Source organism: Sorghum bicolor, chromosome 10 (genome assembly GCF_000003195.3).
Source record: "Sorghum bicolor cultivar BTx623 chromosome 10, Sorghum_bicolor_NCBIv3, whole genome shotgun sequence".
Lineage (NCBI taxonomy): Eukaryota > Viridiplantae > Streptophyta > Magnoliopsida > Poales > Poaceae > Sorghum > Sorghum bicolor.
This window is the reverse complement of record NC_012879.2, coordinates 21,862,589-21,879,601: the sequence shown is the minus strand read 5'-3', so window position 1 is coordinate 21,879,601 and position 17,013 is coordinate 21,862,589. Positions and strand designations below refer to the sequence as shown.

Below are 17,013 nucleotides of genomic sequence, written 5' to 3'. Positions count from 1 at the left end.
TTTTTCACTCTTAACCACTGCACCACACTATGACTTGTGTTTATATTACATTTTGGTTCCTCAAATATTTTATCAAATTATGTGTAAATTGATAATTTGAGGTCCTAAATGATTTTGAATCAAAAAGTTGTCAACTATAAAGTTTCATAACTTTTTGGGATCTACAATTTTTATTTAGGGAGTTTCTCCATCCGAGGTCGTTTATAAAATTTGAATTTCAAATTTGAGAAATTCAAACATAGTTTTTGCATGACAAGATGATTCCAAAACAAAAAGTTGTCAACTACAAAGTTTCATAACTTTTTGAGATCTACAAAGTTTATATAGAGAGTTTTTCCATCCAAGGTTATTTAAAAAATTCAAATTTTAAAAATTTAAATTAAAATGCTGAAAATAATTAACAAATAGTAAACGATTCCGAAAAATTCTCAAATTTGGACACGACACAACCTATGTGGTGTAATGCCTATAGAAAATGTTTCGAAATCAAACTCAAATATGAAAGTCGAATCTACTCCAAGTCATGCTCCTTCACTCTTTGTGAAACTTCTTCGGAGATTGTCTAGGTTCTATACTCATACATGACAACTTGTTCGAAATCTTCCCAAACTTTTTCTATGGCCTCTATGTATGATAACATGACATATGTACAAGTTTCAGAATTTACGGAATAAAATAGCATTCATTAGAATTTTTGAAAAATACCGATGCACGTTCGGCGTCGTGTCTCCTAACCACGACATTCAAAAGTCATTTTCGTTTCCGATGTGTGTTCTCAGACAGGGTTGGGTAACATGAATATTATTTTTCTTGATATTTTTCTAACTATTTCACTGACTCGTAGTTTAAATTTGAACGCATCTGGAAAAATGAAAATAAATAATGTTAATTGCAAAAATATAGCAAACATGTTTCGAAATTTATGGAATTTGAGTGTGGAGTTACAAATGGTGAGTATGTAGAGAAGAAAATTTGGAGGGGCAAAGTGTAAAAAAAAGACAAATTGTTTGTCGTGTGCCGCACCCCTAGCACACGACAAAGTTTGTGTTTGTCGTGTGCCAGCCTAAGCACACGGCAAACCCAGGCTTTGCCGTGTGCCTAAGGGTCGCACACGATAAATGTTGACGGCTGCGGGTGGACGTTAGTATGGGTTAGCTTTTGTCGTGTGTCCTGTTTTTGCCGTGTGTTGCTTACGGCAAACGTTTGAGTTCGCCGTGTGCCTGGTGTTTGCCGTATGCAACACACGGCAAAGGCCAGGTATACCGTGTGCATGGCGTTTGCAGTATGCGTGGGCACACATGACAAACCCGACCTTTACCGTGTGTTGCTCACGGCAAACGGCCGGACACATAGCAAAGGCCGGCTCTCCGGTAGTATAGAAGAGACACCAGGTTTCAATAAACCTGATTCCCTTTGAGGTCATTTTTTCTCCTGCCCGTCGCAAGTCAGTCTGGACACAAAAACCGAAAACCAAAAACTCAACGGAACCGAAACCAATATGTGTTGTGCTGTTGTTTTATGCTGCATTGCTCTTTAAATTGCCCTCTTTAAATTGCCACTGTTGACTATAGGCAAAATGCTACCGAAATTTGTAATTGAATGAGATGTTTATTACATTTTGAATTTTTTCGGTTCCGAACCGAATTACCCAAACCGAAATTCTCCGCGTTTTTTGAAGTGATCAGCGCCTGTTTTTGTTGGGACCGAATAACGCGCAGGCTGAGACACACTCGCAAGGCTGCGGATAGGCACGCGCATCACCTGTCGCTGGGTCAAACGTATCCGCCGACTGCAGGTGCTGACAGGACAAAAGGCCAAGCTTGACGATGGTGACACACTCACTTGTGACTTGTTGACAGGACAGGACGCCACCGCGGTCGCGCTCGGCTCACACGGCTCCGCTCGCCTCTCTCCCCGTTCTCACCTCCTTTCCTCCCCACTTCCGTCCCGTACTCCCGTTGCGTGCCCCTCACTTCCACACTTAGCGCTGCCCGTACCCCCATCAACTCCATTCCATCCGTTTTCTTGGAACGGTGCACGCGCCCAGAAGCATCCGAGAGAGCAGGATCTAACAAGTCTCTGCTGGTAGAAGCATGGCTCATCTTGGTGGCCACCGCCGGCTGTTGGGAACGGCCCCGGCTCCGGCCGGGGACGGGGCGTCCCACGGCTCGAGCTCCAGCCCTGACGCGATGCGGATCATGGTGGGCGTGCTGGTGACGGTCATCGTCTGCACGCTGCTCTACTGCGTCTACTGCTGGCGGTGGCGGAAGCGCAATGGTGAACTGAGCTCTGCTGAGCTTCTTCTCTGCTTTCTTTCCGTCCGCTGCGTGTGTTCTAATTATTAGTTGAAATCTTGGGTGAATGATGATTTGTTTAATACAGCCATCCGGAGATCCCTGCTGGACAGCCTATGGCCGCGGTCGAGCTCGGACCTGCCGCTCATGGACCTCGCCTCCATCCTCGCTGCCACCGACAACTTCTCCAAGGCCAACAAGCTCGGCGAGGGCGGCTTCGGCCCGGTCTACAGAGTGAGAAATCAAGCAGCCCAAGATCTCTGTGGCCACAGTTCCAGCATCATTTGTTCATGCATGCTTTGCAATTCAACACAGGGCGTGCTGAGCGGCGGCTCCGAGATCGCCGTGAAGCGTTTGTCGGCGCGGTCGCGGCAGGGCGCGGCGGAGTTCCGTAACGAGGTGGAGCTGATCGCCAAGCTGCAGCACCGCAACCTGGTGCGCCTGCTGGGCTGGTGCGCCGAGCGCGACGAGAAGCTACTGGTGTACGAGTACCTCCCCAACCGCAGTCTCGACGCCTTCCTCTTCGGTAAGCGAACCAGCAAAGGGCTGCTCTGCTCTTGCTCAGGTCTCCTCCTTGTTGTCATCATCCTCTGTTCTGGTACGGGCAGCGCCAGGGGCCATGGCCAGGTAGCTGTAGCTCACTCTCACGGTAGGTGGGCGTGGTGTCATCACGCCATAAATTCCATGTTCTGTAGTGTCTAGTACGAGCTCATCCACTAATTAATTTCGAGGTTGATTGACTGTACTATTTACACTACTGAGGAGTAACTTGACGCACACAGCGCAACGAGACCATTAATTGTCCAAATTAAATTAGTGTTCACTCACAGCAACTGATTTGGTTGGTTGATCAGCAGTAGCACTGGTGGTAAGTTAATGAGATGCTGGCTGGTTCGTTCGCAGATCGGAGCAAGAGCGCGCAGCTTGGGTGGAGCACCCGGCACAACGTCATCCTGGGCATCGCGCGCGGCCTGCTGTACCTCCACGAGGACTCGCTGCTCAAGGTGGTCCACCGGGACCTCAAGGCCAGCAACGTGCTCCTCGACCACAAGATGAGCCCCAAGATCTCCGACTTCGGCATGGCCAAGATCTTCGAGGACGACTCCGACGGGATCAACACGGGCCGCGTCGTCGGGACCTAGTAAATTAAATCATATCAAACTGGACGCACCCTACTGAAATGCTCTCCTAAGCTAGGCCCTAACTGTTCTGCAAATGCGATGCATATATATATGCAGCGGGTACATGGCGCCAGAGTTCGCGTTGGAGGGCGTCTTCTCGGTGAAGTCCGACGTGTTCAGCTTCGGAGTCCTCCTGCTGGAGATCCTGAGCGGGCAGCGGAACGGCGCCTTGTACCTCGAGGAGCACCAGCAGTCCCTCATCCAAGATGTACCCTACCGTACCACTCTGAACCTACATCCATTTCAGTGATCTGAACGGAGTTGTTAACCAAGCTATATATATATATATATATATATATGTTGACGACGGGGATGGAAGCTGTGGAGTGAAGATCGCGCGGGCGAGTTCATGGACCCGTCGCTGGGGCGATCCTACTCCAAGGACGAGGCGTGGCGGTGCTACCACGTCGGCCTGCTCTGCGTGCAGGAGAACCCCGACGTCCGGCCGACCATGTCCAACGTCCTGCTCATGCTCATCAGCGACCACATGAAGCTCCCTGAGCCAGCCATGCCGCCCCTCTTCACGCGGCTCAGGAACATCTCCCTGATGGCGCCGCCACTCACGACGAAAACCGAGTCCACGATGTCTCCGCTGTCCATCAACGATGTCTCCATCACAATGATCGAACCGCGCTGAGCGGCTGAGGTCATCCAATCATCACTTCGATGACGAGCTAGGTGTTCTATGTGTCGTTCATGCATTTTGTAGTTCTGAAAACGGAGTGACATGTATTGAGGAAACTGAGGGAGAGCCTTCAAGTGTAAATAAGAGTGCAATCGTTTAGAATGAGTAACATGTTATGCAACTACTCCTATGTACTAGTACTAGTAGTAAGTTTTTCCATGCTGTGCACAAGTGTGGGATTTAACTACTAAATTCCACCCGGAAATGCAGGGTTTGGCGTACACAGAGTTTTCTGTCTTTCAAAAATCAGAACCTTGGGCAGCAATGAGCTAACTGCAAGCGGCAACAAGGAAGAAGGATTCCGCTTTATCGGGTGCTATACAGGGGCGAAGCCAACTCAAAATTCATGATGGTGCACTTATAAGGAGACATACATAATTTGGTAGCAATATATGGTGAAATTTTATCAAGTTAATGGTAATTTTTCTCTTACCCTGGTGCCGGTGCACCAGGCAAGATGAACGTGGCTTCGCCCCTGGTGCTATATGTCAAGGTGTACACATGTGACATTCCGTGATTAGTGCGCTGCGGAAAGGCACGGGAGTCCTGAAAAAAGAAGCGGCGATTACGACTTCCTTCCTCTTATCTGATTTAGTAAATCACTGTCGCCAGTTGGCCAGTGTTCTCACTTCTCACCGCGTGATAGGCACTGCAGGCCTGCAGCACTGCGTAGGAGTGTAGACGTGTAGTAGGACCGATGAGACGCATGTAACGGTTAAAACCGACCACTCAACATGACATCAAAAGTATTTCTTCGAGCCCCCCCGCCCCCCCCCCCCCCCCACCCAATTGCATAACAGGTATCAAAGTAAATCCTCAAACGTTAATGACTATCTAAGTGGTAATGTTTGTTTCTTGATAACACTAGTACAAAATTCATTTTCGCTGGCATTTTTTTTTCACAGGCGGCTCACAAAATCATGGCGCTAGTAGAAAAAATTTATTGGGGCCAACAAGCGAACGCCTGTGTAAATGAGTTTACACAGGCGGTTTTCGTAACTCAACCGCCTGTGTAAACTGTCCATTTATACAGGTAGATTACAATAACAACCGCCTATGTAAATATCATTTACACAGGCGGATGTCGTAATGTGACAGCCTGTATAAATATGCCTTTTTACATAGCCGGTTTGTATAGAGGACCGCTTGTGCTAATTTATTTACATAGGCGGCCCTCTTTATGAACCATCTGTGTTAAGCTTGCTATAAATACCCTTCGTCCACCTCCAGACAATAACAGTTACTCCCGTGAGCTATGCACGGTGGCGGACCAGACAATTACAGTTTCCAAGGGGGAGGTTTTGATCTTCATTTCTTTGGTGAAACTTCCAAAAGGTTAGTTAGTGTCCTTGATGCTATTTTTTAGTGATTCTTTGGTTCAATTCTTGTATTGGAGGTGCTCTAGATCTAGGGTTCATCATGCATTCTTGCTTAGGGTTAGGGTTCATAGGGCAAGAGAGAGAGTGTTTTAGCTAAATTTTTATGTAAATTTATAGTAAATTGTATAAAGTTAAAAAAATAGAAAATAAATATTTTTCATAATTCTTGTGAGTAGATCTCTGCAATAGAGTAATGATGAGCACATTTTAAAGTTTATATTTTTGATTCAGTTTTAGCTTTTCTTTTTTAGATGAATAACACTTTATAAATTCATACATTAAAAAGTTGAAAATCATAAAAAGGCAAAGGAATACTTTTTAAAATCTTTGTGCGTAAATTTATGAAATATTGTTATATTAAGGCATGTTTGATTAAAAAGTAAAGATTAACATAGAAATCCTTGAATTATTCCTAAATTTTATTCAATTGTTCCTTATAATTATGAAAATAAGTTTAAACAAATATTTAAATTCCATAAATTGTAAACTCTGTAAGGTGTAGGTTTTCATCTCCATTTAATTGAGGGAGGTTAGTATGTTAGTTATGATTGTTTTCGGGGGTTATATTAGTTTTGTTTTTAGTTTGACCTACATTGTTCTTAACTAACTACAACTAAATATGGAGAGGTCATTATGGATGTACAACTTATCAAGATTGGACCCATCATATGTAGTGGAGGTCCAAAAATTTATTGTTGTTGCAAAGATACATGCTCAGAGAAGAAAGGCGAAGCACATATGTTGCCGATGCGCAGAATGCAAAAATATTGTGGTATTTGACAATGTAGAAGCAATCACTTCCCATCTGGTTTGCAGAGGATTTATGGAGGACTACTTGATTTAGACAAAACTTGGTGAGGGTAGTTCTGCACCTTATATGCGGACAACTGACAACACTGCAACTAACATCAATTTGGAGGGTCCAATGCCACCTCTTAATGAATGTCATGATATGCCAGATGTCAATGAAACCCATCATGTTGTGCCAGATGTCAATCAAACTCATAATGCTACGTCTGATGTCAATGAAACTCAGCATGCTAACATAGATGCCGTTGAAGATGCAGATTTCTTAGAGGCAATAATGAACCGTTGTGCGGATCCATCAATATTATTCATGAAGGGAATGTAAGCATTGAAGAAGGCAGCAGAGGACACTTTGTACAACGAGTCGAAAGGTTGTACCAAACAGTGGTCGACATTACGTGTTGTTCTTTAGTTCTTGACGATGAAGGCTAGACATGGTTGGTCCGATGCTAGCTACAATGATTTCTTTCGTGTACTTGGAGACCTTCTTCCTAAGGAAACAAAGTGCCTCCTAACACATACTATGCAAAAATGCTAGTCAGTGCACTTACGATAGGTGTTGAGAAGATACATGCATGTAGAAATCATTGTATTCTTATCAGGGTGATCAGTATAAAGACTTAGACAGCTGTCCAAACTGTGGTGCCAGTAGGTACAAGACGAACAAAGATTATTGGGAGGAAGAGAATCTAGCCTCTGTTTGTATAGGGAGGAAGCGAAAGAAGACCCAAACAAAGACTAAACAAGACAAACGCTCAAAGCCTAGTAGCAATGAAGATGTGGACTATTATGCATTGAGAAGAATTCCTGCTTTGGTGATATGGTATCTCCCCGTCGTTGATCGTTTGAGGTGTTTGTTTGCAAACCCTAAAGACGCGGAACTTATGACCTGACATGCTTCTGATGAAAGGAAATATGATGGAAAGTTACGACATCCAGCCGATGCAAAGCAATGGAAAGATTTCGATAAGAAATATTCGGACTTTGTTGATGATCCACGGAATGTAAGGTTTGCACTGAATAATGATGGAATGAATCCATTTGGTGAAAGGAGCAGAACACACAGCACATGGCCGGTGATCCTAACAATATACAACCTTCCTTCATGGTTGTGTCAAAAGAGAAAATATCTTTTGCTAACCATTCTTATTTCTGGACCTACACAACCTGGAGTTGATATGGATGTATTTCTAGAGCCCTTAATGCAAGACATGCAAACACTATGGGAAGTAGGTGTGGACATGATTAATGCGTTCCACAAATAGACATTCACACTGAGAGCAATTATTATTGTCACAATTAATGATTACCCTCCTATCTTCTCATTATCAGGCCAGTTCAAGGGAAAGGTTGGTTGTGTAGAGTGCATAGATGGAACATGGCACATGTCTCTTCCTGCATCTAACAAGATAGTGTACATGAGGCATAGAAGATGGCTACCGGCAGGCCATAAGTACTGCTTACAAAAGATGAATAAGTACTTCAACAATATTGACGAATCAAAATCTACTCCTCCATGAGGTTGTAGTAAAGGGCATAAAGTGTACAAGATAGTTGAGAATGTGAAGTTTGTTTTTGGAAAGAAGACCAAATATGGGAAACCAAGAAAGGTTGTGAAGACAAATGTAGTGGACACATTCAAGAAGAAGTCTATTTTCTTCAAGTACTTATCGTACTAGAAAGACTTGGACGTACGACATGCGATCGATGGTATGCATGTTTAGAAGAATGTGTTTGAAAGCGTAATTAGAACCTTGCTAGACATAAAGAGCAAGACAAAGGAAGGTCTCAATTCACATTTGGACATACAACATTTAAAGATCAGAAAAGAACTTCTCCCTATACTCCTATAGAATGGGAAGTACCATCTACAGGCAGCAAGCTATAACTTAAACAGAGAGGAGAAACATGCAATGTGTGTGTGGTTGAAGAATTTAAAAGTTCCATCTTGTTTCTGCTCCAACATAAGGAGTCTTGTGTCGATGAAAGACCTTACACTCACCAACTACAACTCACATGATTGTCAAGTCATGCTGACCACTTTTCTTCCTATCGCCATCAGGGCTATAAATCTAGTGTTCTTAAAGATGGCAATCACACAGTTGTGCTACTTCTTTAATAAGATATCTGAGAAGGTAATTGTCTGTGATGAGTTAGAGTCCCTACAGAAATTTGCTGTAGAGATATTGACCTAGTTGGAGATGTGCTTTCCCCCATCATTCTTTGATATCATGGTACACCTTGTTGCTCATTTGGTGCCTCAAATAGAGGCATTGGGTCCCATGTATTTCCATGAAATGTGGATGTATGAGCGTTTCATGTCAACATTGAGTGACTATATGTCAAATCGTGCTCATCCGGAGGGTTCCATGATAGAGGCGTACACTACAGAGGCCATTGAGTTTGGAAGACCATTATATAATCATCTCCTAAAAGAGCAGGTATCAATTAGTTTGCCTCCATTGCGACATGAGGGAAGGCTTGATGGACGTGGGAGGATGGGACGGAAATTATTCATCCCGCCAGATTACAACATAGTCCTAGAGGCACATTACAGCATACTACAACAACTCATAATAATGGACCCATTCATTGAGCAGGACATGAAAGAGCTTCGTGAGGAGAATCCAGGATGCACTAGTGATTGGGTACACACAAGGAACACAAGCGTCACTTCACCACATGGTTAAAGGATTTGGACATGACAGAGGAATCAGAAACCATCAAGATTTTAGCATCTGGACCATCAAGCCAGGTCACATCATGGCAGAGCTATGACATTAGTGGTTTTCATTTTTCACCAGCTATAGGGACACCAAGAGCATGGCACAGAATAGTGGTGTTCGATATGAGGCTATAGATGATGCAACTGGTGAAACAACTACATACTTTGGGTTCATTGATGACATATGGGAGGTAGAATATGGTCCACGCTTGTAGATTCTAGTGTTCCGATGCTGATGGGTTTAAGATAAACATGTCAGTATGGATAACTATGGTCAGAGAGTTCTTAACATAAGTAAAGTAGGTTACAAAGATGATCCGTGGATCCTTACTAACCGTATTGAACAAGTCTTCTATGTGGAACAAATCCTTTCTAAGGATGAAAAGAAAAGTACCCAGAAACCAAAGCATGTAGCTATCTTTGGAAAGCAACAAATTATAGGAGTTGATGGTGTAATGGATTTGGAGGATGTTAACCAGTTTAGCGAGATGTCTCTTTTTACAAACTTTCAACAGAACATAATAAATGTTGACAAAAGTATCCCACAAACCTCATTGCCATGGGTGCGCCACGATGGACAAGAAAGGACTGTAGCACGCTAGATTCTATATGTTGTCATTACTCATGTAACTCATGTATCACCTATCATTTGTACCTTATGCTATTCTTTCTTATTAAGCAACATGTTTACATTTTCCATTTGTTTTATACCTTATGCTATTAATTATACATCTTTGTCACATGAAGAGCATGATTATAGAAAGTTGTAAGAAAAAGTATTCCTTTTCTATTTTGAACATGAAGAATTAACAAACCATTAATTACTAAGTAAATTAATTAACAAATATTCCTTTTCTACTTTATGATATTTTTACAATTTATTACGGATTATTTAATTTTTGAAACAATCATAATTAACAAACTATTAATTACTAAGTAAATTAATTAACAAAGTATTCCTTTTCTATTTTATGATATTTTTACAATTTATTACAGATTATTTAATTTTTGAAACAATCATAATTAACAAACCATTAATTACTAAGTAAATTAATTAACAAAGTATTGCTTTTCTATTTTATGATATTTTTACAACTTGTTACAGATTATTTATTTTTTGAAACAATATCAACAGTTTGCTATCTCAACTTGCCATCCACAAAAATTTAGCAAAACAAAAAAAAGCCTCCAACAGTTTGCTATCTAGACTTCTTATTTATCCAACATGGCATATCTCCTCCTCCAGCGCGTAAATATACATGTGCCTATCGAGGTTCGCAACTTCGCATCGGTCTTCGCGCGGTTGACGCGGCTTCCTTCCCACGGCCGGTCTAGGACTCCTTCCCGCGCACGTGACTGGACTCCTTCCATCGCGCACGTCTTCTTTCCCTTTCCCATCTCCGTTCTTCGTCATCTCGTGAACAAGAAGGCCCTTGATAGGCTGCGCTAGGATATGTTAGATCAATGGGGCCCAGAAGCCGATGGAGTGCCTCCTGCGGCGGCGGCGCCCTGTCTTCGTACGCGACGAACACCACGGCGTGAGGGGATACCGGTCAACAGCATAGTGGTGGGCCTTTCTTTTTATATTTTGCCAAGTTAAAAATAGAGAACTATTAGAAAGAGTCTATTTTTAACTTGTCATAATCTTTTCGCAACTTGCCAAAACATAACATTTACCAAGTGATTTTTGGCAAACTGTAGGAGATGCTCACGCGGTTGTCTTAGAGAGCGGTGTGTACTAAAATATTTATACAGACGGCTCTCAATGTGTAAAAGATTAACACTGGCGGTTGTCCAGGACGTCCGTCAGCTGTCAAAGTCAACCGCCTGTATAAATCGACTCAAATATAATTCCTGCGCATGGGACGCGAAAATTTCTAAGTGTGGTGGCGCGATTTTGACGAAAAAACGCCGTCAGGCTTCCAAAATCCACCATCGCGCGCCACCACCTGTCACCGGCGCCGCCTCCGCGCACCCGCCACCGAGGGGAGCCTATGCGCTGCCGCAACATCATCAGACCTCCGTGCCGCCGCTGAGAGGTCACCGAACCTCCGCGCCGCCGCTGAGATGTCACCGGACCTCCGCGCCGCCGCTGAGGTGAGCCGCTGCGCTGTTAGTTAATTGTTAATTATTTATTAATTAATTACTTGTTAAGTAGGGTTTCTTCATTAGGGTTTGTTAGTTAATTATTTGTTAATTAATTAATTAATAATTAATTATTTGTTTAATTAGGGTTTCTTAATTAGAGTTTTGTTAATTATTTAGTAATTAATTATTTGTTAGTTAGGATATGTTTATACTTGTATTCCATGCAGATGAGTACTCTATCAAATGCTGAAGCCTAGATAGAAACACTAGGATCCGACACCTCTGGATCTGACACTTATAGGAGCCCGAGCGTATCACCACGTGAATCCCTAGAGCTAGAAAGCTCATCTAGAGTTGTTACATGACCCGACATACGAGCCTCAAGCTAATCTGGATGATGATGAGGTATATATTATAGTAGAGTGTCTATACAAGAGAATACATGTGTATATATGTATGTACCTAACAATTGAATTGATGGGAGGTGTTCTCTCAAGTTGTTGCCGAAATGGAGGCAGAAGAACAAGATGTTCACAAGGACACGACGCCTCAAATGACTGGGACATCCTTGAAGCCAAGAAGTAAAACGAAAAAGAGTGATCGGGAACGAGGAGACAGAGGAAGGAATAGATTTCCACAAGAAGTTTATAGGATTATAGAGTTAAGTCCACGCGGAGAGCCCTTAGCACCTCTAGAGGCGCTACCCAAATTTAGGGCCACAATTGGATTTTTAGTAAAGGAGGAATTTGATATCACTTGGAGTGATTGGAGTATGGTGCCAGATGTGAAAAGGACCACTTGCTGGAATCGCTTATGCACTCGGTTTATTTCCCTGGAGGGTACACATGATTTGGCCAAGGATTATGTCATGAAGCAGTTGGCAATATCATTTCAGAGCTATAGGCACGATATGAATAAAAAGTGGTTGCAAAAGGGACGGGACCAGATGAAGCGGTACCCAATCACAGAGGCTCAGTGAGCATGTTTTCGCGTGATGAGAGAATCAGGTGATGCCAAGGCTAAGAGCAAAGCCGCCTCTGAACTCATGAAGAGGAACAAGTATCACCACTACCTTGGCACTGGTGGTTATAAGGCCAAGATTCCTAAATGGAGGACAGAAGATGATACAAAGAGGAGAGAGGGCCATTTGGAATTGACCGACATAGTGCCTGAAAGGACTGCGAATTGGCTTCTCGCCCGGAAGGCAAACAGTGAGAGCGATGTGATGTCCTGTCCTGATGTGATTAAAGAAGTTACTGACAAGGTTTTGGAAGCATCAAAGCTGGAAAAGAAAGGCGCCTTCAAGTCACAGAGGGAGAGGGACATCCTTACCCATGCTCTAGATAACCCCGAGCATCCAGGACGTGTACGGGGATTCTCCTCTAGAAGTAGCTGGAAAGAAGGATTTGGTATGAGTGGAAAGGCATGTATAAGAAAAGAGACTGACATAAGGAGGAAATGAAAGATTTTATGAGCAGCAGCCCGCAAAAGTTTAGGGATATGATGGAAGACTTCTGTACAAATCCTGATCCTAAAGTGATGAAGTGGTTGGTGGGAGCAGGGTCTGCTCAACAAATGTCCTCACAAGCTCCTTCGCATATGCAGCTTGTACAAACTCAACCCTTGGAGCGCCAAGAGATGGCCACACAATCTATGCCCTTTCGAAGCAGTATAGCGTCAACGACAAATATGGACCATTATCCAGTTGATGATATTGATAGACCTTGGCCTTGTTCCTTGGTCATATCCTATGGCCTTAAGAATTAACATACAAAGAAAGTGGCCCCAGGTAATGCTATCCCAGGACGTAGATTCTATACTGTTGACATGCAAGATGCATACTCTAGGGTGGAAGTGTTGACAGTCGAGAGCCGATATGAAGACGACTTCATAGACATCCCGACCTCTGAGGGTATAGAGAAGCTTGGACAAGCAATCAACATCTTCATACAATGGCCGAGACGGTACGTAAGGTTGATTGATCCACCAGCACCACCCTCTCCAAGCATAGTGCCTCAACCATTCCAATAGGCCGAAACATATCAATAGCTACCATCGCCAATGCATGCTCCAGCATCCCCGTACATTTACGAGCCACCACCATCCTCCCTAATACATGAGATGGCATTCTTGCCGAATGAGCTCGAGGGGCCAGCTAAGGAGAACAGGCCTGAGAAGCAGACTCCACCATCCAAGAAGGACACAACACGGGAGAAGGAGGATGAGCAAACTCCCCCCCACTGTTGACGGTTCTTAAGTATCAATTTTAATTATCAAATAAACAAGAGAAAGGACCAATATGCAAACAACACCTAGAATTAGGCTTTGATCTGACAGAATTCCACGAGTTTTGTTGTTTATCTGTTTCTGGAGGGGGTTATCAGGAAATAAGGAAGAAAGGCCCACATGTCGGGATTACATAGAGATATCAACGCACCACACAATTTTCTACCATCTAGAAGACTCCAGAAGCCACGGGAAGGAAGCGGAGGCCGAACGGGGCCAGGCACTGGGTGCCCGCCCAGTTGACCTGGGCGCCCGCCCCCTCCTGGAGTTGGATCAGAACTCTTTTTGCGGACGATGTTCCACCGACCTAAAGGATCAAGGATAACCGTCCAATCAATGTCGGTTTGATCCAATGGCTCACGTTCACTTGAGGGGACTATAAAACCAGACCCCCTGGCCCCTGGAGGAGACAAGTTCATCATAGAGTTGAGAGGAGCCCTTGAAGGAATACCTCTCCTCTAAATAAAATTTCTTTTTAGGCTTAGCATCCAATGCAAGTAGAAATAGATCTTCTAGTTTCTACTAGATTGAGAGAGATAGAGTGGAGGTGTAGATCGGAGGAAGCCCGGCCTGTCGGTGTCTACTCCGAGCTTGTACCTGCGGGATCAAGTTCTCCTAACCCGAAGCTTGCTCCTAGGATTCTTCAGTATTTCAACTTCTAAATTATAGTAAGTTCTCGTTTTATTGTTCTTTGGTTTATGAGTTTACTTTAATCTGTTCACGCAGAGTTTAGAGTAATCATCTCTAGCGTAGATGTGGTGTTTGGGCTAAGATACTCATAGATATTCCCTGACTAGCTAGACCGTGGTAGTAGCGAGGAACGTGACATTTCCGAGTTACCGTTGCAAACCATATCTCTTTAGCAGGAAGGATAGGGTTTATAGGTGCGGGTTGAACATCCTTTGTGGTGTCTAGATTCCGTTAGCCTCCCCAACAGAACAGTAGATCATCCTTACCAAGGTTAGAAGGAGATTACGGTTGTAGTCTTCTCTATTTATCACTCACATCGAGAAACATTCTTTGTAGCCTAAAGGGTTAGTAGTAATAGACCGGGTTAGTCAGATGCACTCTTTCTCCTAGTGGTAAAAATATAAATACGACTCTGGATAACCTCCTGGGTGAAGTGCTCACTGATATCCGTGCGCTTGCGGATCAATTCCTTATTGCGTTCCCAAATATCAACAAGCATTTCTGGCGCCGTTGCCGGGGAGAAAGACGGTTTGCTGAGATAACCTTGAGTCTTACTACTAGCTTGTATCTATACTTTTATCTTTTCTTGTATTTTATATTCTTTCTTTATTTTCTTTACTCTTACCTTATGGAAAACCAAGATTCTAAATCAATCTACCAATTTGCAACACCTTCGGAGACTGACCTTTTACCATGGGAGTCATCACAGCCTATCCAAACATCCCAGTATAGGTTAAGTTCTAGGTTGATTGCCATGATTCAAAACCTATATTTTTCGGGAAAGGAAGACGAAAACCCTTACCTTCATATTAGAGATTTTGAGCAAACATGTGATTGTCTTCGCATTGAAGGCATTTCTGATAAAACTTTACGTTGGAAGCTTTTTCCTTTTTCTTTAAGGGGAGAAGCTAGACAATGGTATAGTCAGAAGGTAAGTCAACAACGTGGTGAATGGGGAGTTCTACGAGACAACTTTTGTCTAGATTTTTATTCCCTCGACCGTATCGGCGACCTTAGACTCAAAGTCCTATCTTTTAAACAAAAAGAAAATGAAACTTTGGGAAAATCCTAGAAACGTTTTTCTGATCTTTTAGAATCTGGTCCAAACCTTAATATTGAAGACCCTGTTCTTTTATTTCACTTTTTTCGAGGTCTTCCGAAAGATCACAAACAAATGCTACATACAATGTCTAGAGGTTCTTTCTTTCGCATCCCTACTGATGAAGCTAGAGTGATCCTAGATAGAATCATAGAAGCTGAAATAGATAATACCCTTCATGATGAAACCCATGAAGTCGAAGTAGACACTCTATCAAATTCTCCATCTACTTTAGCTATCCCAAGTTCTGAGCCACAAAAGGAAGAAATTCCACCACCGGACTTCATGCTTGATATAGAATCTGATCTTTTTGCCGATTTTGGAAACATTTAAACTACCATTCTACTAACAGACCCCAAACTGGCCATCTTAGCATTTGTTTGCCAACTGAATATCAATTGAGAGAGCTTATCTCCGTCATGAGTAGCGAGTGGTTGGAGGAATCAGAGCTTTCCTCTGATGTGATCCGTTTGGACACACCCTCTATAACTATACGCTGTGCTTATGATTCTGATCGATTTGATGCTCTCTATAATCCTGTTGTGGGGATCAACATCATGTCTGAATCTTTTGCACTTAAATTATTTAAAATTCTTGTTTTAACCCCCACAACAAAGGTCATAAAGGAATCTTTGGGACGATTAGTCCCCAGTCTTGGAATTATTAATGTCCTACCTCTTACGGTAGAAGGCTCGATGGTTCATTTGAACTTCTATATCTTTGATACATGGGACTTCGACCTGTTGATAGGACAACCTTTTAGAAGACTCCTTTATGAAGGTCATACTGGAAAGCTACACATTTCTTTTGGAAAAATTTTTAAAATTCCCATAACAATTTCACACTCCTTAAACAATAAGGCCGAGTCATATCTTTTGCCTGATCCTATGGAGGAGGTAAATGCTGCATCTCTGGAGCTTTTAGATGAATCAGACTTAGAAGACGAAGCTCCTTTCTTCATAGAAGAAGCCGAACCTTCTGAACCTGAACCCTTAGATGAGTTTGCAGAAACACCTAGACCTCCCATAAAGCTTAAAACTTTACCACCCGGTCTTATCTATGCTTTCCTAAACAATAATCCAGAGTTTCCTGTGATCATTAGTGATAAATTCACTCAGGAGCAAACTCTACGATTAATGACCATTCTTGAGAAACATCACTCAGTTTTCGGCTACTCACTCCAAGATCTTACAGGAATCAGTCCTATGATTTGTACCCATCGTATTCCAACAGATCCTTCTGTTTCACCTTCTCGAGAATCTCAACGTAGACTTAACAACACTATGAGAGAGGTAGTTAAAAAGGAAGTTATAAAGTTGCTGCATGCAGGGATTATATTTCCTGTGTCGCATAGTGAGTGGGTGAGCCCAGTTCAAGCTGTGCCTAAAAAAGGAGGCATGACTGTTATTATGAATGAAAAGAACGAGCTAATTCCGCAACACACTGTCATAGGATGGCGGATGTGCATAGACTATAGAAAACTGAACAAAGCCACAAGAAAGGATCATTTTCCTTTACCTTTCATAGATGAGATGCTAGAGCGATTAGCGAACCATTCGTTCTTCTGTTTCTTAGATGGATATTCAGGGTATCATCAGATCCCGATCCATCCCGATGATCAAAGCAAAACCACTTTTACATGCCCATACGGAACTTATGCTTAGTGTAGAATGTATTTTGGGTTTGTAATGCACCAGCTTCTTTTTAAAGATGCATGATGTCTATATTTTCTGATATGATTGAAGAGATTATGGAAGTTTTCATGGATGATTTCTCTGT

General features: G+C 42.8%; 1 protein-coding gene across 1 annotated transcript; it reads left to right on the top strand.

The window, feature by feature from the left end:
- On the top strand, positions 1,842–4,381 carry LOC8078287 (cysteine-rich receptor-like protein kinase 10). The gene is made up of 6 exons (XM_021448591.1): positions 1,842–2,277; positions 2,383–2,528; positions 2,610–2,820; positions 3,198–3,435; positions 3,533–3,683; positions 3,786–4,381. Exons 1-6 carry the CDS (start codon positions 2,094–2,096, stop codon positions 4,110–4,112), a joined length of 1,257 nt encoding a protein of 418 aa, XP_021304266.1. The 5' UTR covers positions 1,842–2,093; the 3' UTR covers positions 4,113–4,381.